This window comes from Takifugu rubripes, chromosome 14 (assembly GCF_901000725.2).
Source record: "Takifugu rubripes chromosome 14, fTakRub1.2, whole genome shotgun sequence".
NCBI classification, from domain to species: Eukaryota; Metazoa; Chordata; class Actinopteri; order Tetraodontiformes; family Tetraodontidae; genus Takifugu; species Takifugu rubripes.
The window spans coordinates 13,173,998-13,200,013 of NC_042298.1; the positions used below are offsets into that span (position 1 = coordinate 13,173,998).

The 26,016-nt window shown below is 45.5% G+C and overlaps 1 protein-coding gene across 9 annotated transcripts in view; it reads right to left on the reverse strand.

Moving 5' to 3' along the window:
* LOC101062192 (teneurin-3) overlaps positions 1-26,016 on the reverse strand; it is a 121,541-nt gene that overhangs the window by 5,990 nt on the left and 89,535 nt on the right. For 7 of the 9 annotated variants that reach the window (XM_029847092.1, XM_029847096.1, XM_029847093.1 and 4 more), the window contains 12 exons: positions 22,167-22,286; positions 20,639-20,900; positions 19,908-20,175; positions 18,886-19,029; positions 12,219-12,468; positions 10,575-10,595; positions 8,138-8,370; positions 6,390-6,544; positions 3,027-3,910; positions 1,480-1,655; positions 901-1,136; positions 4-300 (listed from right to left, as the gene is read on the reverse strand). In XM_029847092.1, the coding sequence (XP_029702952.1) occupies positions 4-300; positions 901-1,136; positions 1,480-1,655; positions 3,027-3,910; positions 6,390-6,544; positions 8,138-8,370; positions 10,575-10,595; positions 12,219-12,468; positions 18,886-19,029; positions 19,908-20,175; positions 20,639-20,900; positions 22,167-22,286 (3,046 nt within the window). The remainder of the gene's footprint in view (positions 1-3; positions 301-900; positions 1,137-1,479; positions 1,656-3,026; positions 3,911-6,389; positions 6,545-8,137; positions 8,371-10,574; positions 10,596-12,218; positions 12,469-18,885; positions 19,030-19,907; positions 20,176-20,638; positions 20,901-22,166; positions 22,287-26,016) is intronic. The other 2 variants (XM_011610949.2, XM_029847094.1) reach the window with 1 other exon arrangement.

The window sequence follows — 26,016 nt, forward strand, 5'->3', positions numbered from 1 at the left end:
CACCTGCTCCAGGTAGGTGTAACTCCACATCTTCCCATCAGCAAACACCCTGGAAACCAGGCGGCCTTGGCCGTCATAAGCAAGTCTCTCTGTGGTGGGGCCCCTCTGCAGGGCGCTGATCTGTCCAGTGCTGGTTCGGCTTACATTAACTGGCAGGAGCTTACTGCTGGGCACCCAGAGTACCGGGTGGCCCGCTGTGTCATATATAATCTTCAGGAGGAACTTTCGGTGGTCGTCGTAAATCTTCTCAGTCCTCAGTGTGCGATCGTAATCAACAGAGAGGATATTTCGTCCGTTTACCTGTGAAAAAAGACTGAATTAAAAACCCAAACTATAAAATAAAAACCGCTTCATAGTGTCACATTCAGTTTATAGTCATTCATATATCCAGAAGAGGAAATGTTCCAGGTCCATCCACGGCTCTTGAAATGGCATTGAAAATAGTTTTCACTGCGCTTGAAAGATTAACTGCCCCTTCACAAGGCTCATTAAACTAAGTCACACTCAGTCAGATTGTTCAGGTAAATCTTAAATTACAACCTCCTAAATTTAGAGTAGAAGACTTCTCACTTGCAGCTTCACCGTGGAAAGTAATAGCTGACTATGAATAATAAATATTTTTGAAAGGGAACTAAAAATGGATGGACTCCCATAGAATACAATATATAACCACTGAAACTGAGGGATAAATGTTGGTACAGGAGCCTGATTTCCTGGATCCCTTTTGTTCCAGGACTCCAGGAGAAGTCAGACCTGCTAACTTGGCCCGTGTCACAATAACTGTGGCATTGAGAAACGCAGTGACTCGTGAATATGCATCGAAGAATATATTGTGGTTTGTTTTCCATTTAGAGTTAAAGTTCTCTGTAGCGCATGGAAGAAAAATTTAAAAAAGCTTACCCTGAGCTTGCGCCCAAACACAATAACTTTCCCTCTGGCTTGTTCTTTGCGAAAGCGCCATTCAACCAAGTTTTGCCCACTCTCCCCTGGCAAGCTCATGTTGCGTCTGGCCACAGTCGGATTAGCAGCTCCTGCCAGGATGTGCGGCTCTGTCTGGTAGTGAGTGTCCATCCCGTTGGCATAGGTGATCCTCAGCGAGTTGTCAAAGCCAACTTGATAACTGCTTCTACATTGGTCTGGTGAACACAAGCAAAGTTAAAAAGGATTTAGTGATTTAACACCCGTATGCATGATCTACGCTCTCTAGGTACTGTGTCGAGTCCCCATATTTCAAATTATGCAATATTTACAGAAGATGCGCTAACATGAATAATGGCTGTCGCCAAGCGGAACAGATTTGAAGCGTAGGTGATGTGTTCCCCTGACATAGACCCGAGAGTAATCACTCCCACCACCTCTGAGCCGCTGTGATACACGACTTGAGCTTACCCAACACTGCCCCGCCGACCCCTGAAACAATGACAAATACCGGCTTACGAAATGGCTGCCAGAGCCGGGAGATGAATCCTGCGCCCTTACCCTGAGCCAGAGTGTAGAAGGCACGAATGGTCGAGGTATTCGTAGTGATGCTGATTTCCTCCTCCGTCATGGAGCTTTCGATGTCCACCGTCAGAGCGCTGTAGATGTCCGTGTACAAGTTGTTCACCATGCCAGTCGGAAACGTCACATTCATGAGCCGACCTTCGCCGTCGTAACTGTTGGAGAAAAAGATCACATAATGACAAATTGCTTTCATATAAAATGTCCTTAAATGCCAGCGCATATTTAATTATCAGCTCTTTTATAGTTTTGCGTGGGACCATCAACCTAATTGTGATTAAAATGGCACTTTTATTTCACGAATGACAGGGCGTCCTCTGTCAACCACAGGTTCACTCCAGATATTTGATACGGGAGACACATCTCATCAGCGACGGTATCAGGGTTTTTTTTTTATCCTCTTGATATAAATGGATGCAATTATTGGGATGATTGATGCGTTGTTATAATCTCCACTGAATTCTTTGCTTTTTATGCTGAAGTGAAGGCATTATTCATGGTATAATGTGACATGACAGGACATTACACAGAAAAATTCATTCAGGGAGGAACCGTGTTCAGGAATAATGCCCTCATGGTGACAAACTATAGACAAATAATCCTTTAAATGCATGTCAAAACCATACAATTCAATGGTAGCCATTTAAGTTGAACCACAGATTTATTTTGAGCCTTTTACCATTTGGCCCTATAGAATAAACTTGCCATGCGTACCCACATTGCAGATTTTTGGATCATTTGGTATTTATTCAGTTTGTAATGTTTGTTGTTTTCTCAGGCATGGCAAAAATACTGAAATACAGATGACAACTAACCAGCCAATCAGGGAGCGCTCCAGTGTTAATTGTGTGAAATGGGTGCTATGCTGCTTAGCAAGGTCAACACTTGAAGGGGTAATGGTGACACCCGGAGCGTCACATTTAACAGGTTCCTGACAAGCTGGTAGAAGTGCAATCCCCTCCCCCCCCCAAACCCAAAAAAACACACGCATTATTGGCAATGACCCATAACAATATTGCTAGCAAACCTTTCAGTCATGCAACATTGCCTATACAATATAAATAGCAGGCGGGATGATGATGGAAATATGTATGTGCCGGCATAAAACACGCAGATGAATCCTGTTGGCAGCTAACTTGTATTTTCCATACAGTTTTTGCATTTGCCCTCCTGTGGGGGTCTTTCATTGTGATAACCGGTAACTTAAACACTGTGTCAAAAATCCACATGATGATATTCAGTGTTTGAAATTTTGCCCCCAACCTAAATATCACATGGTGGCTTATATTGAATAGAGTAACTATTTTTCGCAGCGAACATCTTTTCTGGCAGACTGCAACCCTCATAAGTAATTTGGTTTTTTTTTTGTTTTTTTTGTGCACAGTCAGGAAATGTGTTTTAATTTGTAGCCTGAACAGGTTCCATGCTTAGAAGGCTTAACTGAATTGCAGCCGAAATTAGCCTGAATTTGGCAGGGGATGTAAAGACTTCCCCAAAATGAACCTGTCAATCTCCTTAATACTTACTCATAGAAAGTTGTCCAGCCAATTTCTGACGTCTTTGTAGCCAGCAGACCATTGTTACCATGATAAGTGAGAAGCACCAGCTCCTGGCCCTGTGCCGCGAGCGTCTTCAGCCCTCCGTTGGTGCTCATCGTTAGCCAGATCACCTGGTTGTCCGGCGCCACGATTCGCACTGGCGTGCGGTTGGGATCCCGGCGGATCCTCAGCGTGTTGCCGCTGCTGTCGGTAACAGCCGTGATGTCGTTCTCTGTGCTGTAGCTGAAGGTGTACTTCAGATCTCCGGTGAGCAGGCTGGCAGTGTGCTGGTGGGTGCCGTTACTGTCAAACGTGTAGAGCTCTTGGGCGTCGGGTGAAGCCACTTCATATGAACCGGCACTTGAAGTCAGTACTGGCCCATTTCTTGAGATGGCCCGGATACGGATGTTGCCCAAGTCTGCCACGTAAAGCGTTCCATCTGGGGCCGCTACTAGAGAGGATGGAGCGTTGAGCCTTGCGTCTTTTGCGTATCCATCTCCTGTCTGGTAACAGTCGCAGTTGGCGTCATTCTTGCAGTCGCAGTCGGAGGGGCCCCCGGCCAAATGAGTTATCTCTCCGTCCACGGAAACCTTGCGGATCCTGCTCATCTTCCTCTCGTCCGTCTCTGCGATGTAGATGGCCCCGTGGTAAGATACCGTGATCGAAACGGCAGACTCCAGCGGGGTCAACGGCGCCCGTTGTCCACCGGCCACGCCACGCTCCAATCCAGCCAGCGGACAGTGCGAAGGTCGCCCGGCGGCGATGCTCACTTGACCATACTCTGTGATGCGCAGCACAATGTTGTTGTCCAGGACATACAGTGTGTTGTCCATGGGGCTAACCGCGAGGTCAGTGGGCCATTCCAGAATCACCTGAAAGACAGGACGCATGGGAGTTTTTGATTTTGACATGATCGATGTTGGACATTTAGACGAGCGGTTATAGCTGCTCACGCGCACAAGGAAATCTCCCCCACACTCGAGTCCAAAGTCAGCTCGCTGAAGCAGTGAACGCAGCACGAGCAGTTCATGGACATACGAACAATTCCATGATCTCTTGCTCCCTACTTGTTCCGTCATAAACTACTTTATCTTTAATTTCCACAATGTCAGCGTTTCCTCCCTGAGATTTTAAACCGTTATTATATTTAATAGGTGTTTACTCGCTGTGCAACCATACGAGACGACCATCGAGAGCAGCGCAACTCCCGTCTCAGAGCTTCGAGACGCATCTCGTTCGGTGGTGGGAAAGCTGGTAAGCCTCGCAGCTATCAGGGAAACACTGTTTACCTGTAGCAGAGATGAGCTGGATTACAGAGTCTCCTCTTTTCTGTTGATGCAACAAAACTGCCAGATGTTATGAAAGATGGGCGAAATGGGAACAGTATTCTGCTTTAGAAAGGGGGGGGGGAAAGGCACTTTTTAACTTTTACATAGAAAAAAAAGGGGTTGGTGTTTAATATTCTCTATGAAGGTTAGGGGCACTTTTTTTTTTCTTGTGGTGGAAATCAATCTTTGTGAGAAAGGATTTTGAGATTTTCTGCTCTCAGTGCCACTCCAGGACCAGATCTGCAGTTTATGCTGACAACACTAATCCCTGACACCCTAAGACCAAACCTGATCATCCATCAAACTGAAGGTATGTGGGTATGTATATAGAATACGTGCATTATGTCTGTTCATCCATCTTCTGTGCCCCGCTGCTTAATCCTTGTGAGGGTTGCAGGGGGTGCTGGAATCTGACACACCAGGAGAACATGCAAAGCCTAAGCTGGAATCAAGCTCCTAACCACCGCTGTGGCACCTTTCGTTACTGTCAATCACACCATTTTTCATCGCCGTTTGCAGGTAATTGTAAAATCTGATGTTATTTATGTTCCAAATAGTTTGAAATTTTTCCCACTCCCCGGTTCCACAGCTGCCAAACCAAACTGGAGCAGGCACATCACACCATTCTGCAACTATTTGGGCTGCAATGATTGCTGAATCAGCTGGAGCGGGTGGGCTTGGGTTTCAAAATCGTGTCATTAGGCAGTCATTTTGCTCCAGGATTTTAGTTTCCACAGCATAATTAATCGTAACAACCTGAGCACACTCGCCGCAGCGAGCCAATTCTCTGTGGATCTCACCAAAACCACCATCGCCATCGACAAAACAACCGACTTAAATGAACGAGCGGAAAACCTTCTGCTAGAATCAAACCTCAAAGGACAATTATTTGGTCATTTAACTCCCTCATTCCCATTTTCTTAATCCTCTTCAGGTCTGTAGTCCTTTACTGGCATTCCGTCTGGACTCTTATAAACAGCACAAGAGGAACATTTAAATAAATGCAAGTTAGTTATATGAAGCCAGAAGAGAATAACTAATGTCTACTGCACAGTTCTGAGATGGTCGGACTTGTGTGGTAATTTCAGAACAGCCAATTAGATTAAGGATTCACTTTTAGTGAAAACAGAATTCCCCAATTTCGATTGATAAAATCCCTCCTCATTTTATTCTCCATTTCATCTGCTGTGTCTTAAAAACACTTCCTCTTCAATCAACTCTTCATGTTCCCACTTTTTGTCTAAATATCTTCTTCCTCTGAGCTTGTGTTTTTCATCCTTTACTTTAGAGAAACTGCTCTGTTCTTCTGAAGCTGGTGGGGTTCCTCTCTTTTTCATCTTTGCTCCTTCACTAAGGTTCACTTACATTTCTTCGAGAAATCAGAATTTATTTCCTGCAATATCTGTAAATTCATTTCCAAAAACACATATTAAACATTTTGTCTAATCAGAAGCTTCTTGCTGTTATTACACTACAGTTGTCATAAAGATATCTTACAAAATAAGAAAAAAATGGGCCTGTATATATTGAATATATATCCAAATATTGAATTACAAGAATAGCTTAAAAGATCACTCTTAGATGCTCTTCATAAATGAGCAGGAAAAGCTACGCTAACGCTATCAAATGGGAAACCGGTTGAACGAAAACATTATGAATCTCATAAGTTTCCTTAATAGCAGAGTTTCTGCGGTGCTGATTTAAATTCCCAGGAAGAGTCGGGTTTCTGCAATTTAAAATTTAATTATAGAGTTGGAGGCAGACGAAAAAGCAGTTTTACTCAGGTCGCTGAACAGATTCAGATAGAATAATAACTTGCTGAGAATAGTTGATCAACATGATTGTTATTCATGTGAGGAGAGGAGCGGGTAACATGATGTAAATAGAAATGCGGTTATGCAAGCCCGCATATCAAATGGTGAGTCACGGCTGCGTGGGCGGGGCCAGAAGGCAGCGCGCCAACGTGCTCCGTGAGAGCGCACGTAGAGGATTAAGGACTGTCTGACAGCGCCGTGTAAATCACCTGATTGATGTCCATGCTGTTGTCACACGTCAGAGGCCGAGCCGACGTCAGGTCGTTGGATCCCAGGAAAGTGGAGACAATGCCGTTCTGGTCCACCTTTCTTATTGTGGTGCCATCCACGAAATAAATCAGGCCGCTCTTGTCCACGGTGATGCCTGTTGACAGGAGGGTAGAGAAGGGGTGAGGTGGGTGAGGGGGGGATAGGCGGCATCTCAGCTTGCATGACTCAGTGGACAGAACACGATGAATACATGTGTCAAGCTTGGCTTCCTATTATTCAGGTCACTGCAAAAAGCACAGCTGTCAATTATTCATGGGCTGCTTTTCTGCTATTAAATAATTTCTGAAGCAGAAGTGGGAAAGGCTGTATTCATAAGGTGTACGTGCACTCGCCACACCTTGTTACCCCCCCCCCCCCATCTCGGTAGGTGGGGTCGTCAGTGAGTGGCAAGTTCAAGCGATTTCTGACATCCGCAATAATCAACAATCTGTTCTCCGTTTTAGAAATGAGTGCGCGACTGAGCGGATATGACAGCATCGACCAATTTCAAATGAAAGGGGTTGAAAGGCGGTTGCCATGGTGACAACTGCGAACTAAATTGTCTGGCTGATTGAGTGTCAGCTCCTCCATGTAAGTTGCCGGCGAGCCAAAGCGGAGTTGCAATAACCATTTGTCCCAAACTGGGAAAATACATTATCAGAGCAGGCCAGCCTCCACCTCACACCGTTTCACTGTGCCGCCTAATGGAGACCAGCACCTATGGGACTTCCATTACACCTCCCATCCAGGCAGAGCAGGGCATATTTTCCATTTGCCACAGTGACTTTAACATGCTGCGGTCTTAATTAAACAGACCTGAGACCTGCCCGTGTCTGAAACATGTTTGTGTAGCCAAAAATAGTTATCCACCGGGTTTAAAGATGTTTTCAATGAGCTTTAACAATTTATCTCCAGAGTACAATTCCTTCTTCAATAAAGTCGTTAAAAGCTTCTATGGAAGGTGAGTGGTTTGGTTTGACCTGTGGCTAGCTTCGTGCTAGATTGCTTTCTGCTAAAACATTGACGAGCCGAGGGAGCCCGTGGTGGATCCTCGGGAGCTGGCTGTTTGACAGCCTGGGATTTTTAGACAGATTAAAAGTGTAACTTTTGAACAGAGTTCACCAAATGTCTGAGGGGGATTGAGAGGGAGGGAGAAAGAAAAAACAACAGCCATCTGCTGTTGCTTCTCTGGTCTCAGCTTCCGCCCACTCCATCATTACAGGCGCTCCCTCAGACTGCCATCACCGAAGCCTTCATCGCCGAGCTAAAGCTGTGCTATTGCAGTTGGCATTCAAAGTGAGCAATAACGAGTGCGAGGGAATTCATCTTAGCCTTTTTAGCCTGAAGAATTTATTGCAAAGTATATAACGAGAGAGCAAATAGACATTTTAATGCGGAGGACTGCGAGTAAAGAGCAGGTATTACTGTTAACGGTGTCTTCTGCCGCTATTCTTTTAGCCAACGATTAAAATTTTAATCCTAAAATAACAGTCGCGGTCGGCAGTCGGTGCCTTTTACAACCGCCAAAAAGAAAAAAAAAAAGGCGCCACTAAAGTTCCTTTAGTTAAAACCAGCCAAAGTCCACAAGGACCGCAGCGAAGGATATACATTTTAATTTAGCCGTGGCCGCTCTCTCGAGCGAGAACCCCGACGCCGTTTTCCCGCCAATCACTTTCTGCAGGCCATCCTCATTAGCCTGGAACCATACCTTTGGGTCCTGTTAGCGAGGCCTCTGTAGCTTTGCCTCCATCGCCACAGTGGTTCTCATCAAAGGGCAGACAGTGCTCCCCGGTCCCTGCCACCACCTCGATGTTCGACTGGAGGTCCTTCGTCCCGCTTAAGGATTTCGGTCGGTAGATCTTCCGGGAGTTTGTGTCAGACACGTAGAGCTGGCCAGTTACCGGATCAGTGGCCAGGTAATATCTGTGCGCTGGGTTGTTACTGCGTCAAGAACAGGAGCTCAGTTATATATTACACACTTCTTCATAGATTTATACTGAATAGAGGTGCAAATCTCAGCCAGTGAAATTGAACTTCCTTGTGCATAAACAGAAGAATGGAAGAGATGATTTGATTAGAATAGTCCAGATTTAATGGCAGTTGTGCAACAAACAAAAACAATATTTAAGGAAATGCAGCATTCAGTTTGAAACCTTCACTTAAGTGGCATCAAAGGAAGGCTGCAAATTGTAATTCATCATATTTTCTAGCATTTCAGCAGTTAATTAATGGCTTCCCACCAAGCTGCAGCCTCAAAAAAGAAAGCTTTCAATTTAAAATAATAAACAGCGCAGTTATTTGTGCAGGCAAAGAGCTGAAAGGAAATCATCTACAGTATTTACTGGAAGTGTGAAGAAGTTTTATCTCAAAATTAAAAGAAAAAAAACAGTTTGAAAAGGTTGGAGCTTTAAAAGAAAAGGAAGCAGGGCAGGTTTAGAAGCAGGATGCCAAACTGAATTTAACAGTGGGCTCAGTGTTTATAAAACACAGATGACAACTTGTGAACCACATCCTTTTTTTTTTAGTGCTCACAGCTTGGCTGCGAGTGGAAACCCCTTCAGGAATTGCAAAAGTGAGTCCCTTATTAACAGTACAAATGATACTGTGGGCTGAACGGGATTATTTGCTTTTTAACTGCATTCTTATGCATCAATAATAATGAATCAGGGCAGGTAGCTGATTGAGAATCCAATAAGTAATGATACAGAATGACCAAACATTGATTTGCACTTACAATTAAGATCGATTTGATGCATGGCTGCGCTGAAGTGTCATTAAAAAGGCTAAAATGGGGGCAGTTAACATAAAAAGATAACTTTCTTTACAGCGCAGCCATAAACGCAGCTCATCTGGTCGTATTCCAGCTTAATGGTACCACAGTCGATACTGGTTGGCCCTCAGAAGTGGGCTAATGTGACGGCAAAATAAATATGGCAATGAAACATCTATGTAAAATGATGGAGCCATAAAGCCTGACAGCATTATGAGTCAAACCTAATGCCTGAAATAGGCGGCAGCCATCAAGCGCCTATAAAGAACACTGAGGGCGAAGCACATTAGTAACTCTCTCTTTCACAGTCAGTTCTGAAGAAACAATAAATAAAACACCTGTGTGGCATAATGCAGTTCAATATAACAGCAATGCAATAAATGATGCATTCATGAAGCTTTTATCCACGTGGGTTTTAGAGCTTCGGGATCTAGGATCTGTTTTGTTCCCCCGTTCAGGTATAAACTACTCTCTCCAGCTCCAGCTGAGCGTAGCTGTCAGCAACACGGAATCTCCAATTCCCGTCTAAATCTGCAGTTTAGGCGCCGTCTATACTGATAATGAGAACCCAGTTTATAAAAAACAAAAATCCTTCCCTCTTGGGTTCTTTCTCAGCAAACGTTAGCTGCTGGAACGCGCTCATGTCATCCCAAACCAGGGATTTCTATCTTCTGGTAGTATCGTAAAACAGCCGCCGCCGACAGCCGGAGCGACGTCGGCGTGCGGAGGTAAATCAATGGCACACGGTTTATTGTGACTAATAAAAGTCATGCTGCACTTTAGTGGACGCCATTATTGGTCCGTCCTGGTGGTGATGAAGAGCTTATGAAGCTTACAAGAAAAAGAAAGAGAAAAAAAAATAAAAATTGGTCAATACCGAGCTGCATCTGATCCGAGTCGGGCGGAATTGATTTTAGATTCACAAAAGTCGGCCGAGTGGCTGACGAGCGGGGCCAAGGCCACCTTGACGACCGTAACCAAATTATCCAACTTTGCTTTTCCGCGGCGCCTTCGGCTCGACGTGGTCCAGCTAATCTCCCGGACAAACTAATTGCCACCAGAGTGCATCCTCAGAGCCTTAGCCGTCGCTTTAATTATGAATACAAAGCAGTGGTGTAAGCCCCTGTGGATAACAGCATCTGCCAAACATCGTCAGTATAATGGAATTAAGAGCTTCACAGGGTTTTTTTTTAGAACAGCTATCCAGTATATGACTACATTAAACCATCACCGGTGATACAGGGCCCCTTTACAGCTTATTTCTAAGAAACGGTAACTAGTTAATTGAATTCAACAGGTTAACACAAATTTATTGTATCTCAATAATAGTTCTGGGTGTCAAACAATAAACAGTACACTAAAATGATGCACCTACCTGTGTCTAAAGTCTTTATTTCTACAAGAGGGTATGGATGGAGCAGGAAAGAGGGGGAAAGAATCAGAACAGTCACATTTAGAATATTGTAAAAGGATACTTTGGCTTAATTTCAGGGTTGCTTTACTGGTTTTTTGTTTTATTTGCAAAACTTATGCAACATTGAAACCTTGAGGAGTCAACATTACTAACAATTGAACAAAAAAAGGAAAAAACCCAAATAACAGTTTTTGATATGATAAGAGATAAAAAGCAGAAAACAACCGTCTGAAACTCTGGAAGTCAAAGTCTCCCGTTAAAGACTTAACAGCACAGAAAGTCAGGCAATGACAACGTGTTTGGGAAAGAGTGGGGGAGCGAGACGGGGGACCAAGAGGCAAAAATAAATACTCCCATCTCCACAAACGCACCCTCCTGTATCGCCATTACTTTGCTCAACTGCACAGCTCATATTGAAATATTGATTCTGCCAGTTGTTTTATTGGCCGCTAAAGCCGATGTCTGCGTACGGGATTTATGTTAAGATCAGCCGGTTCACAAAAATCCTGTTTTTGTGAAGCGGAGCATGCAGATCACAAAAGATGGATCCGGTCGGTTCCTATTTTATTTCAGTGGAGAAACCTGCAGCCAATAATGGCGCGAGTGTTAGCAACACCAACGCTACGCTGCTGCCACAACAAGCCTTCATTAAAGTGTTTTCTCTCCCAGCTTGTAAATACTGCAAAATATTCGCTTGCAGACATGAAACGTTCCTTAAACCATTATTTATCTAGTAGTGGTTTGCTGAGCATGCAAGCTCTGAAGCAGCAGCAGCCGTCTCCCAATTTAACAGCGCAGTTCTCTGCCGGAGACGTGCCCCGACCTCTAGGAAAGTCAATACAATAGAATAAACTGCATCCTGGTTTTATGAAAGGACATTTTGAATAAAACTAGTCGGCAGGCGCCTCATTTTACAGCAACTATCGTTTTTTTGTTTTTTTTTTAATTCAGCTGTCTCTCTTGAAGAAGAACGCCATATGTAGTGTACAGTTAGTCAACATCTGTCGCTGTTAACTAAGCCAACTGGCCAAACATGGGCCACTACAGACAGTGGCCAACTTGGCATGAGGAGGTAAGTTATCTCAATTAGGAGCTGAAGACAGGATGTCCTGAATAATCATGGTGATTGTTTGGTTGAAAAGATGGGAGATTTAATATTATTAGTACCGAGGGTGATTTTTTTTTTCCCCCCTTCAAGATAGAACACAAGAGTGCAGATGTGAAGGTTTAAAAATACCATTCTGGTTTAAGCAGTTACATTAAAAATCACATAAATACGTTGCATTGCCTGCAATTTCACTGTACACGTCTGACCCAAACTGAACATGCAGAGTCCTCAAAAGACCCAGTGCAGATTCACTCGCTGCCCGTTCCTGCTGCTAGCATTAGCATTAGCAAACCAATTTTCGCTGGGTTTGGTTGATCACCCTGCAGCGCCTCCTCTCTGCTGCTCTTAACTATTTAGCGCAGCACAGTTTGCAGTTGCCATAAATTGCCCTGCCAACAGGAGGAAAGGGACCAGCGCGGCACCGCTGGTGCGTCCTTCAATTTAAAGCATATACGAAAACCGATGTTTAACATGCTGCTGAAAGGTCTTGGTCTTACCGGAGCTCCATGATACTCGTGACATTGCCGGAGGGGTAGATGCGTCTGATATAGTTGAAATCTCCCACGTAGAGGCTCCCATCGACGCCCCACGCCAGAGCCACAGGCGCCAGCAGTTTGTTACCTTGGGCGAGCCCATTGCAGCTGGGGCAGGAGATGCTCCTGCGCCGGCCGTTGCCCATGACGGTGGAGATAACGGGAGGCTGGAGAGAGATGAACTGGTTCTCCCCGCTGCCTTTGTAAAGAATCCCTGCAAAACAAAGTCCCAGTCATAACTGATTTAGAATTCAGCTCTACACATGACGAAAAATGTAAAAATGACTAGCAAATATCGCATAATTCCCTGTTAACTAATCAAACCTGCTGCTGGATGGATCCAAACATTCAAACGCGGGTTTAAACTGCGTGATAGTGAAGTTTCTCTGCTACTTTGTCTGATGTTTAATCTCTCTCTCACAATTCCCACTGAGGCTTGTAAAACCTGACCCGATTCAGCTTCTGTAAATATAGTTCAAGCACTTTTTCACTGATGACTCACCAAATTTGGTGATTCACTACAGATCAATAATTTAACACAAAGCAGATATAATGGGCTTGTTGTGTGTGTGTGTGTGTGTGTGTGTGTGGGGGGGGGGTGGGGGTGGGGGGGGGGTGATTTGGAAGGATTTCTTCAAAGAGTGGAAAAAACACACACACACACACACACACACACACACACACGCATACACATCAAAGAGAGGAACTAGATGCTGGAAGCCCTTAATTATTCACATCAAGCAACTTGTTTGAATTCAGACTGCCTGCGTCCTAATTACTGGATCTGCGGCACCTCCGAACGGCCACATAACTGTGTCCTCCCACCGATTTACCCCACCAGCAATCGAACCCTTAAATGTATGTGAAGTCGAGCGTGCCGCCACGCTGCTTGTCCCTTATCTGATTTGTTCCTTTCATTGATTTAATTGATTGAAGGGCAAATTCAAATGAAGGCGACGAGCAGCGAGACTCCTGACAGGACCATCTGACCGATCCGTCTCTCGTATCCGTGGGCAACACGCACGAGCCTCTCTAACAAAGACAAATAGGTCTGGGGGACGGCTTTAGCCGTGACGCCATCAAACACGCGACCTTGGGACTTTAACTGAACTGCGATCCATGCGCCTGCTCACTGGAAGAAACGGGTGGAAGCAAAGATTTAAAAGTCTGTCTCTGCTCCTCATTCCCAACAATCCCAGGGCAGCAGAAACTGGTTATAATAATCTGGACCTGGAGTAGCAGCGTGGGCCTGTGGGCGGGGGAAAAAGACATAGCAACTAAAAACACCAGGGTTATAGACAGCAGAGCACAAGGGATTAAATCACTAATTATTTCCCCGGTGTCCCCGCACCACCCCGCCACTAATGTTACGGACTGTAACATTTCATTTTGATTTCCTCACACGCGAGGTTCCATCACACTCCTTCGTGTCTCATGTACGATCCAATGTCAGGTTGAGTGAGGGGAGTGGTTGTGCTATTCTTCCCTCAAGGACACTTGGTCATAACGCATTACTGCTGATGACTGTTGCAAGGATCAAGGCCTGTGACGTCTCAGCTGGAGTGCTGCACTGATGGGAATTTGGCTCCTGATCCCGAGCCTGAGGCCCAACAGGAAAATACAGCCCAGGAAAAAAAAAAATCGGATTTTACAGCAACACTTGTGCGGTTCGAAGATTTCAACAAGATCTCAAAAACACCATCTAGTGTCCGTCGTCGTGCACGACAAAAGGAAAATGCAAATGAAGCAATCTGTTTTCCTGCTCCTCCTCGACAGATTTTGCAGTTGAAGCATAAATTTGGTTGTTGAAAGGATTAACGAGGAGGGACGTGGCTGCTCATCGATCGCAAAACAAGGACACGTCTGGCATTTGAATACGAGTTAGTAGATGATACAAAACTATCTCCTTTGTTAAAAAGGCTTTTAAATCCTCGTCCTCTGTTTCAAGATGGTTTGAGTGCCGCTCCACCCAGCGAGCCCTTCATGCACTTTAAAAACACCAGCTTCACCAGAAGTTTGGCAGCAGCCATGAGAGAAAAAGGCGCCAACAAAAAAACCAGAAGATGTCAAGGTTGCGAGGAAAAGTTGCTGCTCCGCTTTATTTACCCCCACCTGCGGTTTAACGGCTCTACACCGGTTTTATAAGTGAATTCAGAGGTTTCTTTTGTTCCAATCGACAATCGTTGGCTTGATAAAGGCTAATTTGAGACATGTCGTCTGTCGTCTTTTGATGACAACATGACAGCTTTCAAAGATGATTAATCGTGTGAATGCAAAGCTGAGCCTGCGTACTTGGGATGGGGGGGGCACGCCCACAGCAATGTCACCTTGGTGACACAGTAAGACTGCAGAGATTGGTAGGGGAGGAGATGGAGTGTGTCTTAATTGCACCCTGGCCTTCGTGGTATCCTCTGTGCCGCCTCAGACTCCGACTGATTCACCAAGAGAGTTGCTGCACATGCGAAGAAAGCCTCCGCGGCTTCAAATAGCGTATGTGCACGAGGACCCTCCAAGATTCCTGAGCTGTTGAACTCTCCGACAGTGTTCAATAGGAACCACAGTGTTGCTCTAGATGGAGACAAGCCGCTGACTGAGTGTGAGGAAGAGTCACTTGTAGAAGAGGAGGCAAGGGCAGGAAGACACGCCGAAAGCGGAGACACCTGCAATTTGCTTTATCAAGCCCGACAGGCTCCGGAGGCACAGAAATTCGGACTTTTTCACCACCCACAATGAAGAAAAACACTTCCAAAGAACTGGATCACAATGCCGGGGCAAATGTCTCAATCCGCTGCCGCTGAGGCGCTGGATGAAGAGCGGCGGTTTGCGGCATTGGGCAATCAATAGTGGAGCAACAACGATGGCAAACTGGATTCATCTTCATGCCGACCTTGGATATCGAACCGCATTCTTTGCCCAAAATCCACACGGGCCATAAATCTCAAATGTCAAAAAAAAAAAAAAAAAAAAAGGCAATGCAAGGCTGAATAATTAGTTTCGATTGGAAAATGCAAAGGGTACATGTACATGAAAGCAAAGACAGATGGGATTAGAGATGGATCTGTGGTATTCTGATGTAAACACAGCGCACGCAGTGACGTTTGTATTAATATTTCGCACCCAGAGCTTTTGAGCTGAATGAACACGATTCTTGGGTGAAAGCCGTTTCTGATTAAGCTGCATTTAGACGGAAGCAAATGAGACGGAACGACACAACCTCGCGACTTGGCTCCAGCGTGTCTTCATTTTAATTCTGTCAGACTTGCCATTTATTTTGGGGAGCTGTGATATAATAGGAAGAGTGAAGTGTGTGTGGAAAGGAAAAAATAATAACAAAAAAAAAGATTAAATAAAAGCTGCGGGGAAGCTGCCGCTTTGACTGTATATAAAAGGCTCAATGCCATCTGGTTGTTGCTTTATTTCCATCTTAACTGCTTCCACGTGAAAACACGCCCATAATGTTTTCATGCACGTGTCAAAGTGTCGGGCAGGATGCAGCGTGTATTAGCATAAAACATGTGCTGAACCTATCTGTTGATCACAAAGGCGGCTCCCGACAACCAGAACTCCAACCGCGTTGCCGCCACAGCTCGAGCTTTGGAGATGGGAACGCTCCACTTTGAGGCAGGTGGGATGCAACGCACCGGCAGCAGTCGAGCTCAAGGCGGATTTCAGTGTTCTCCCGCACACTTAGCAAACTTCACGCTCCGGATGGCTTGACAGATTGGGTACGGCAATGGGCCCTTGCGTCTCTTTTATTTAATGTTCAACAAAGACGCAGGCTTGAACAAAGGGAAGATAGACTCTGAAGTAGGGATGAGAGGAAACCGTTTCAGTGACATGTTTTCTCCACAAATGTATCCGACTAAAGACGGTTGGTGCAGCCTCGAAGATGTGCGGATGTTGCCCTACATGCACGGTGCATGCGTGTCACGGACGGCGTTGTGTAAGAACAGGAAGTGGCGTGGGACGAGCGCCGCTGCCCTCGCCTCGTAGGTGCACATCAAGATGCTATAAAAGACCATTTTTAAGATGTAGCCTGACTGGAGTTCTCATTACGCAAGCTCTGCTCCTTTACGTCCGCGGGTTGCCAAAACGGATAATAATGGAAATAATGAGGCTGGTTTAGAGATGAACCGCTTTAAAGCTTTAGACTTTGTGGCAGGAGTTTATGCAGCTCCACTGGATCCGTAATTACACATTTGGAGTGTGGAGGAACCGCGCAGGGCTGGGGGAGCTGTGCTTTTCCAGTTTGGGTTGAGTCTGTTTTACCTCACCGCTCAGATGCCAGTAATGATTAAGGAGATATTCAAACGCCGCCCCCTTGAATTTCAAGTCTGTACTGTACGTTTTTATGCACAATTAGGTCCAAAAACATTTACCGTATTTTCTGGACTATATGTCGCTCCGGAATTTAAATCAACCAAGAACATACATTTCATCTTGAAAGGCAATTAGCAAATCATTAGCATGGATTAGCAAGAGGGTTACGGTATGTTAACGTAACAAATTCAGCTACATGACCCGCAACGAACTGAGTACGTGTCTGCTTTGTTAACGTAACATATTAACAGTTATTCTGATAACTATAGCATAAAGAACATTCGAGCAAGTTTACCAAAAAGTCAAGTTTTAACACCATAGACGAAGCACCGCTTCTTCTTCTGCGTCGCTAAAGGAACTCGTTCCTCAGGTACACACGCCTAGAGCGCCCTCTTGTGGTTGTCAGTGTGAAAATAACGAACATGTGAAATTCTGTAATTATTTATTTAACATATAAGTCGCACCCCCTGACAAACTATGAAAACAAGTGCGACTTATAGTCCGGAAAATACGATAATGGTCTGTTGTAAATCTCATGAACCTATGTTACCTTTTCAGACCCACTGGTGCCAAGCTGCAATTTAGCCATTCAGTCAAATACAAAGGTGACAAATTCAGCAGCATATTTAGATTAATGTTAAATTGAAACCGTATAGAAAACATTGAGAAGTCTTTGCACTTCAGAGAAATATATATAATTTCATTTTAATGTGATTAAACCAGCTATTACCTTGAATACAAACACGTCACAGCGATCAGGGGAACATTCATAATTACATGTGATGAAGCCATTAGAGTGGCTGATGCCCAAATGATTGCATGATTTGAAAAAAGGGACAAAACAGCTGCTTTTTTTGCTGCTTTTTGTAAAATCTGAGAAAATGGAAAAGGGCTTCCAGCTGAGATGTCACCAGGAACGCCGGGTGATTTGCAGGGATCCTTATATAGCACACGCTCCCAATGACACATGAAGGTAAAGCACATCTGTGAATGAGGAAAAACATCCAGAGGAAAAAAAAAAAGGAATGCTTTTTACTCCGAGTTGGGAGCGGGTAACTTAAAAGTTATCACTTTTGCCCTGATTGGCTGTGACTTTTCCACTGACATTCTCACTGCTGAGAAGTTGGGGATGGTATTGTCCGTTGGTGATATTTCCTGCATCCTTGAAGGTGTCTGCTGCTCTCTCACAGTCCCAGTCTCTCTTCACCTCCCAACACACTATTTTTCAAGTTCAATAGACTGTGAATGGGAGGCCAGATGTACCAATAGATGACCTTAGGCTTTATTTTCCTCTCTTTTGAGATGTAAAAAAGTCTGATTTTATGCAACTATTGTACAATTATCAGTTCAAACGTTTGTGCTGCTTTATGAATTATCCTGTGAGTGATAAAGACTGAAGAAGAAAGGCGTCATAAGGAAAGCTCCGTGTGATATGGCTGCAGGCGGTGTCTAACAGAGCATCACCGCCACCCAGCTCACAAATGTCAACTGCCCACTAAAATAAAACATGACAAATACCCTGAACGTTAGAAAACCTCAATATCACTCCTAAACTACAGCCTTACAGCGTGACACTGCGGACTCCGCTGAAGGCCACGGCTCTAACCTCGGCTATTTTCAAGATGAAAGGGCCACAAATTGTGTCGGACAAGTGGAACAACCATAGTGAGCCGAGGAGGGTTTAATGTCACAACAGCGACCTGGCAAACGAAGGATGTGCGCTGCCCTGAGGCCTACCTCCGATGATTGCAGTCGCATTACGGCATAAGTTCTAACATTCTCCAGTGCCTGAGCTCCCCGCCGCTGTATCCCGGCAACCGCTCAGCCGTGTATGTATATTTGATAGTTTCATTACCCGTGTTTCACTTTCTCATGTCTGTGCGCCTCTGTGACAGAGACAAACTCGTGTCCATTTATTGCACTTTGCAATTAAAGGGCTTCTGATGGATGACGACGCGAGAAATTGATTTAGCTTACAGAATTAATGCAATAATTAAACATGACGCCTGTTCATCAAAAAACGCGGAATCCTTCTGAGCGGCGAAACACCGTCTTCCTGAAATAGCTGAGTAGCGTGGAACTGCAGCAAGCTCTGCACCCCGGTGACTTCTTCACTGATTTATTCCATCATTACTGTGAATGATTGGCCCCTCAAATGTGCCTCAGGTGGAATGACGAACCATATTTCATTTTGATTCAGGTATTTATTGCGGTGATTCGGGGTAAAGACGGCCTGCTTGTAAACCTGAAGGGCCACCCTTGTCTGCCACACTCTTTGTAATCACACGCAGTCGGCAGCAGCTCGTCTTACCGTTCTGAATGTCCAGGACGTGATGTTTGTCGAGCATCCACCCGCCCATGTTGGAGGCGTCCAGCTCATAGCCCTGCAGCACCGCCGTCCTCTTCTCCCAGAGCACCACGTCTAGACAGGACTCGTACTCGTATCCCACCGATACTGAAAGGAATGAGGGCAGATACCTGCGGTGAGCGAAGTCGCGACCTCCGTGCCTGACATTTACGACAGCGGAGAAGCTCATAAGCAATAAGGCATTCAGGAGACGCTGATTACGCTTTTGGTCTGGCTGATTTTCTCCAGCTGGGACGGTTTCAGAAGACCTGCGGGGTCTCCCGCGTCACACCTGTACAGTTTAAATTTGATGTCCTCGCTGCTCGTTTTATCTTGTGTAAACGTTAATAGACCGTGACTTGAAATCGTGTGTATAATGGCATGAATTGCTTAGACAATAAAGACTCAGATGGTGCACATCAGAGTAAATGTCATAAACACTGTGATGTGGCTGCAAACCATGAAGGAATCCTCTTGAGTGCCGTAGCGTGGCATTGCTCGCAGACCATAATTAACTTCTATCTACTTTGTTTTACAAACAAAGACCAGACATGCAATATTGTAAACTGTTCTATAAAAACAAGACAATACTAGTGTGTGTGTGTTCAAGGCCCACCATGCTAGCGTAAATATATTCAATAAAGACATGCTTCTTACTGCCGGATGCTGCCAAATCTTACACAACGGACCTTTTAAATGGACCCTAATGCCATTTTAGATTTTAAAGATACATTTTTGAAAAAGAAAATTCTTTTTATTTTGTCAGGTATTTTCACCCTGCAACATCCTGCATAAAATGAAATATTTCAGCAAAAGCATCATTATTTCTCATTAAATTCTGTCCCTGCTTAAATAACCCTCAACAAAAAAGGCAAAACATCAATTTTCAAAAGTTCAGCCCAGGTTCACTGCCTGAAGGTAGCGAGCCAAAGCAAAGAAAAGCTTATGCAACATCTTTAGTCGGCAGCGTTGCGGCAGGAACTCACCCACGGCCTCTGCAAGGCCAAAGACCTTCTGGTTGTAGGCGTCTGTTTTATCCCAGATGAAGGTGTAGGAGAGGTCGGGGAAGGCTGGGAAAGACTTCTGGAACTGCCGGCCCATGACGGCCACCATCAGGTGGACCTTCATCAGGCCAAAAGGGAGCCGATCCTGGGTCAGCAGCACCTTCAGGATGGGCTTGTAGCCAGCTGCCCTGGAGCTTAGGTAAACCAGGTTGAGGTCGCTGCCCGGTATGGCCACTTGCTCATGAAGAACCTATGATTTAATTAGCAGTCAGAGCAGTGCCAGAAACACAGTGTGAAGCTTCAAAGTAAGCAGCAGACGCAACAGGAGCCGGCTGGTATTTAAAGTAGCAGCTGAATCTTGCAGGATCCAGAATATTTAAATGATTTAACGCTCTCAATTGTCTCTTTACTTTCTAAGATATATAAAAGGTAAACATTAAAGTTCCTTCTTCCAGCTCAAATCAACCTTTTTGGCTGAAGTACTTTAAATATGTGCACAAAAAAATTTTGCCGATGCCGTCAGCTTTAAGTTGCTGTTGTTAATGCTACCTGGTCCTTGTTAAGGTATAACCACAGATTGATGGACCACAGATCGGAATTTATCGGCATTAGTGTGAGACAATTTCTGGCTTAGCTTTTTAGGAAAGACCTGCATTCAGTCAAGTCAGAGAAAAATGAAAAAAAAAAAGGATTGTTGGTGACCACGTCCTCACCTGTGTCTCAGGAACAATGGGACTATCCTCTGGAGAGCTTTTGTAAAAGGTGGACAGGGGCGTGGCCAAGATCTGGGGGTGGGGCCTGATCAAACCAGTCAGATAGCAGCTGGGGATGTCGTTCGCCTCCCTCTTCATCACCACCGTGTCCATCACGTGGAACACGTTCCAGGGCAGCCACACGGTGCGGTGCACCATAGGGAACGGAGCGCGCTCGTATCTCAGCGTCAGCGAGGCACCGCCGTTGGCCACGAGGTCGAACCTTCGCACATCGTCAGACAACAAACACTCTCACAAATGGGCACTGCTTCACCATCGTCAACAACATGCTTAAGTGGATGCGGATTAAACCACAGCACTCTATTCTCCTTGCAAAATAATCTCCATATGTATATTTGACCGCTCTCTGAAGCTGCCTCGTGACTCTGTGGTCTACATAGACTGATTTGGTTTGGTCTCTTGGGACTCTCCTCTGTTGAACTAGTTTAATTAGTATGAAGTTACTCGTTTGGAAATGAAGGGCGAATGCTTGAAGTGCTGCACTATATACATTTGCCAGGCTCCACTGCCCCCCCCAGAGGGGGTGGGGAGGTGGGTAAAGCATCTGTGTGATCCGTGCGGTGACACTGCATAAATACACACCGACACGCTCACAGATCCGAATGTCTCGCCACGTCTCTCGCGCCCGCACCCACACTGCGTGATGGCGCACACGCCAACAGCCAAGCTGTGCAGCTGACCCCAAACAGCTTCCTTCTCCAGCTCTCTCCGGTTTGGGCATTGGGGAGCTCATAGCTGCACGGGGCCGCGCTCTCGATGCCGCCTCCGTCCTGCTTCCGCAGCGAGCCGACCCGTTGGCTAAGCAAGTCTGATTATCCCCAAACATTATGGCGCTCCTTGTCTGAAGAGTTGCAGGGCGGAATATCTGAAGGAATCAGCTAATCCCAAACCTATCTGGGGACCCTGGATTGTGTTTCAGAACAACAGCTGTACAGTTGTCCGCTACTCAGAAGTCCTTCATTCCAAACTGGCAAAACATGAACGGAGCTTCCCTCTAGTTGAATTTGAATGAAGGCCCAGCTGACAATATTCTTGGTTAGATAAACCCTCCCTGTAAAACATCACATGCGTTTGTCTCATGGGTATTTGCCGCCCTGTTATTAAGAACCCGTCTGCTGTAGCAGCAGGAGAAGGTCAGACAGTAATCCCGTGTTTTACTACACCGTGGGTAGATTGATTCTTCCCTCGCTGATTCAATGCATTTTAAACAGCCGGGTTCAAAATGGCCTTCACCACTGTGACATTTGCATGAGGTATTGTTCTAAAGCGCAATGTGCCGCCGTTTCAATCTGCTCTGGCGAGGTGCCAGGAAGACCCTTCCCTTTTTGGACAGCTTTTGCTGCTTCTCCCCCATTACGCTCTGAGGACAGCGGTTCGTGTCACATATAAATCACCAGAAAGGTTGCACATGAGCGCCGGAATTTCCAGCCGGCCGTCGCTGTGCCGGCACGTAGAGGCTCTCTCTTACATTCCATCTTGCCGGGTGATTGTGTAGCCGTACTCCGGATAGTGCAGGAAGGAAACGTTGACTCCGATCAATGGCGTCCCATCTCCCGTCAGGACCTGCCCTCGGATTACCGACACCAGGCTGCATGGACAAGCAAACAGAGAGAGGGCCGAGTAAATAAACAATGCCAAGCGGTCCGCGCACGCAGGGTGCGGCGCCGACACCTTTAGAAATCATCTCTTTCCCAGCAACAGCAGCAGGGAGGTGTGATTTACCGAGACAGGAACACACGTGTCAGCGGTTGTTATTCATGAAAATGCCTGCTTGCAGAGCACCCACTTCTCTGTCTCCATTTACTGCTTTTAAAACCTCATAACTCCAGGGGACATGCTTTCCCAGACACACAGCATTAAGATTCAGCACGAGCGTGCACTTGTGCAGCAGCAGTTCCCGCATTTCCACGAATGCATCCATCCGATCTGATGTGTGCCCGCAGTATTCTTAACAACGAATACTGCGCATTCAAGGTTTGTCCCTCTGTTTCAGGTCATCAGCTTCATTTATCCTCACTGTCACGTCTATAAAGAAACTCCGTCAGCGGGGGAGCAAATTTAGAAATTACAGCCCAGGATCCGGCGTGAGCATTTCAGCTCGTAGCATTTTGTGTCAACTTTTAATAACGCGGCGGCGTGTTTGATATGTGTGCCCGTTGGGCAGTGTGACTGACTGATACAGTGGTGCCAACGGTGGCCTATAATAACATCAACCTTGACTTAAGGGTATTGTACTTCAGTTAATCACACCACGCAGGGAGCACGCATATAAAACAGGGCCTGATGCTCTTTGATTAACAGATCACACCTGTCTGGGGAAACGCTACAAGCTAACACGTGATCCCCGGCTGTGATTTCTAAATTCGTCCCACCATCCTTGACTTTTTGCCATTATGACAAAATGGCGAGCAACCACATGCGCTTCCACACGCGCTAGTTGATTTGCGCGGTCAGCAAAGGCGGAAAACTCCCGAAACACACAACAAATGGTCTCATCAGAGCACAATGATCGGTAAAGACACAAAAGGAGACGAGTGAGCTGTTCACAGCATCGGTGTCACTCCGTCTTCGGCGAATTGTTCTTCCACGAGGCTGCGATCCAAGGACCAATATTCTTGCACCGCCAGCGCCAAGCGGTGCCACTGTCATCAGACTTGTCATCCACGCCGGCATGATAAACGTCTGTGCCGCAACTTGTGATGAAGGATCATAAAGCAACAAAGGGGGAGGTTAGAACGGGCTCTTTAGCACCGTTACCCAAATCCTCCTGATGCGAGCAAAGCCGCAGAGCTCAGCGGCTGATGTGTCGAGAGGCACTTTATGGCAACTCTGAGCAACAAAATGCAAAGCTGCAGGCAAACATTTATGAAAGAAATAAAAAACATAACAGTTTTTTTGGGGGGGAAAGGCTACAAAAAACGAATCACCGGAGGAGCAAAGAAAAATAAAGCGAATGGTCCAAATGTGTTTGTCAGACTAAAGGCTACAGGGGTTTCAGAATTCTCCCCCTTTAAAAAAATAATTGCGGGAGGGATTCTTTTAAAAGGAAAGGTTTTCTTGGAAACAGTTTTTTTTTTTCTTTTTTGAATTCATCCACACCTGGTGGCTGCATTATAGCCCCTCGCCCACCGCTGGTCAAAGAGCAGTGGAGGCAGCACGGGCGGAGGAGGTTAATGCTTCACTTAAGGCCTTCTCTGTGGTCATAAGTATAGCACAAGAGAGCATTACATTTTCACTTCGCCCCCCTCCCCAACCACCAGATTGTTCCTGCTGGCAAATGGATTTGCTTCTAGTAAAAAAAAATAAGAGAGAGACCCCCAGTGCCGTCTGCAACCTTCACCTGGAAACAGTGATTTTGGCACACCTCCATACATACATACATAGCTCCATATATCACATACAGTGGAGATTTATACCTGATTAAAGCCACAGATATCTGCTGTCACTAGTGAACACGACTGCAGGCTCGTCAGGAACAGATTCTGCCTCATGTGATGCACTTTGTTTGAAGGCAAAAAGGCATTTTCATCAACATTTAATCACCCCCCCCACCTTCTCTCCCCATCATTACACATAAGATGATCATCAGGTTCACTCCTCCCTCCGACCCCTCCTAAAACTCATCTCCCATCCTTTATTTGGCGGCTCAGGGAACGGGGGCCACTTAAGAGCCCGTGGTGAGGGTTCACTCTTTCTTCCCCGTGTCTCTATTAATCTTTTCACAGGCAGACAGATGCTGAGAAACCCCCCAAACAAACGCGCCAGTCTCACCACCTGCTGAAACACCAGAAATTAATCATTTCATTCATGCATTCTTATCGGTCATTGTCTCGCGCAGGCCAGAAGAAAGCCGTCCCAAGGCCCGATGGGAGGATCGCGCGAGGACATACGATACGACTGGGAGACGTGTATGGGGCGGAAACGACACTTACTCACAACACATGTTTTATTCCACACGCTATACTGGTGACGAGTTCACTGCTGAGCTGTGAAACCCGACCACACGCTGAAATCCGGTCCCTTTTCCCGGGGCTCATGCAACAGCTTCTTGAAGGAAAAGCAGGAATAATGACCTTGGTTTCCCCGTCTTTGAGCCTTCAGACATCAGATGAAGACGCGCCACTGTCATTGTTGCTTTTGGAACTCTCCGAGCTGCTCCAGCTTTGTTCCGATCATTCAGAACTCTTTTTATCAGCTACGCAAGGCTGGCGATAAATTATTCAACTTATAGGCTCAAATGAATGTTTAAATATACGCGTCTGCAAATAACCACTTCCACTGCAGGATTATATTATCCTTCAAAATTATTCGCTTACATTTTCATGCGATCCCAACAATACACTGTAAAAAATAGCCATCGTTTGATTCTTAAGAACAAAACAAAATCACCAGCCTGTCGCCGACTCTACAACTGGAACTTCTGCAAGCAGGGAAAAAAAGGGCAAATGAGTGTTTTGAGCAGGACTAATGCTAGCGCCAGACATGAAATCGACAGTAAGCTGGAGACAATGAGGTTGAGGATTACTGAGAACTCAGCTGGGGGTTGGGGAGGGGGGCTCTTCATTCTATACTTTCAGTAAAGTGTGCTATTTACATAAGGATTACGTAAAACTAGTGGAGGAAATATTCCCAAAGCCCACTGCACACAGTCAGCAATCAGTTTTCCTCTCTGTCAGTCGCAAGAACCAGCTCAAAATGTGGAGGGGTGCAGAGGGGGTTGTTTTCCTAAAAGAAAAATAATATATATATTTACCTGACACTTCAGGCATTGATGTCACCCAGCAGTCATTGTTGTTTCACTCAAGGTATTTGCTGCTTTGATATTGAACTTTTTTTTCATCAGTTTATTCTTTATTTGTACCTTGAATAATCCCTGTAAAACTTTCAGAACTGCAGGAAGTATTCAGCCGTTTATTCAGGAAATAAAGAAGCGCCCCCCAGTTTCATTCCTGACCGTTAAAGTAGAACCGTCTTCGAACACCGCGGCCTCCGTCGGTGCTCGGCGCACGTGCTCGCAAGTGGAAATAGAAGAAATTAAAACAAAATGAAACGCCGACAGCCATGCCGGCCAGGCTGTACTTTACACGTGGTAGTCCTCGGAGCTAACATCAGCATATGGCCACAAGCTGCCGCATAATATTTACCATGTTCACAAGCACAGATTAGCGTTTTAACATCTGCTAATTGGCGCATAAAGGAGAGCGCGTGCTGACGCCTGCTTTTTTTAATTACAAAGCAAAGCAGTAGACAAAAGATGGACCGTTAAGGGATGAAGTTATTAAAAACCATCTTAAGGGGAAAATAACTATGTGCAGCAT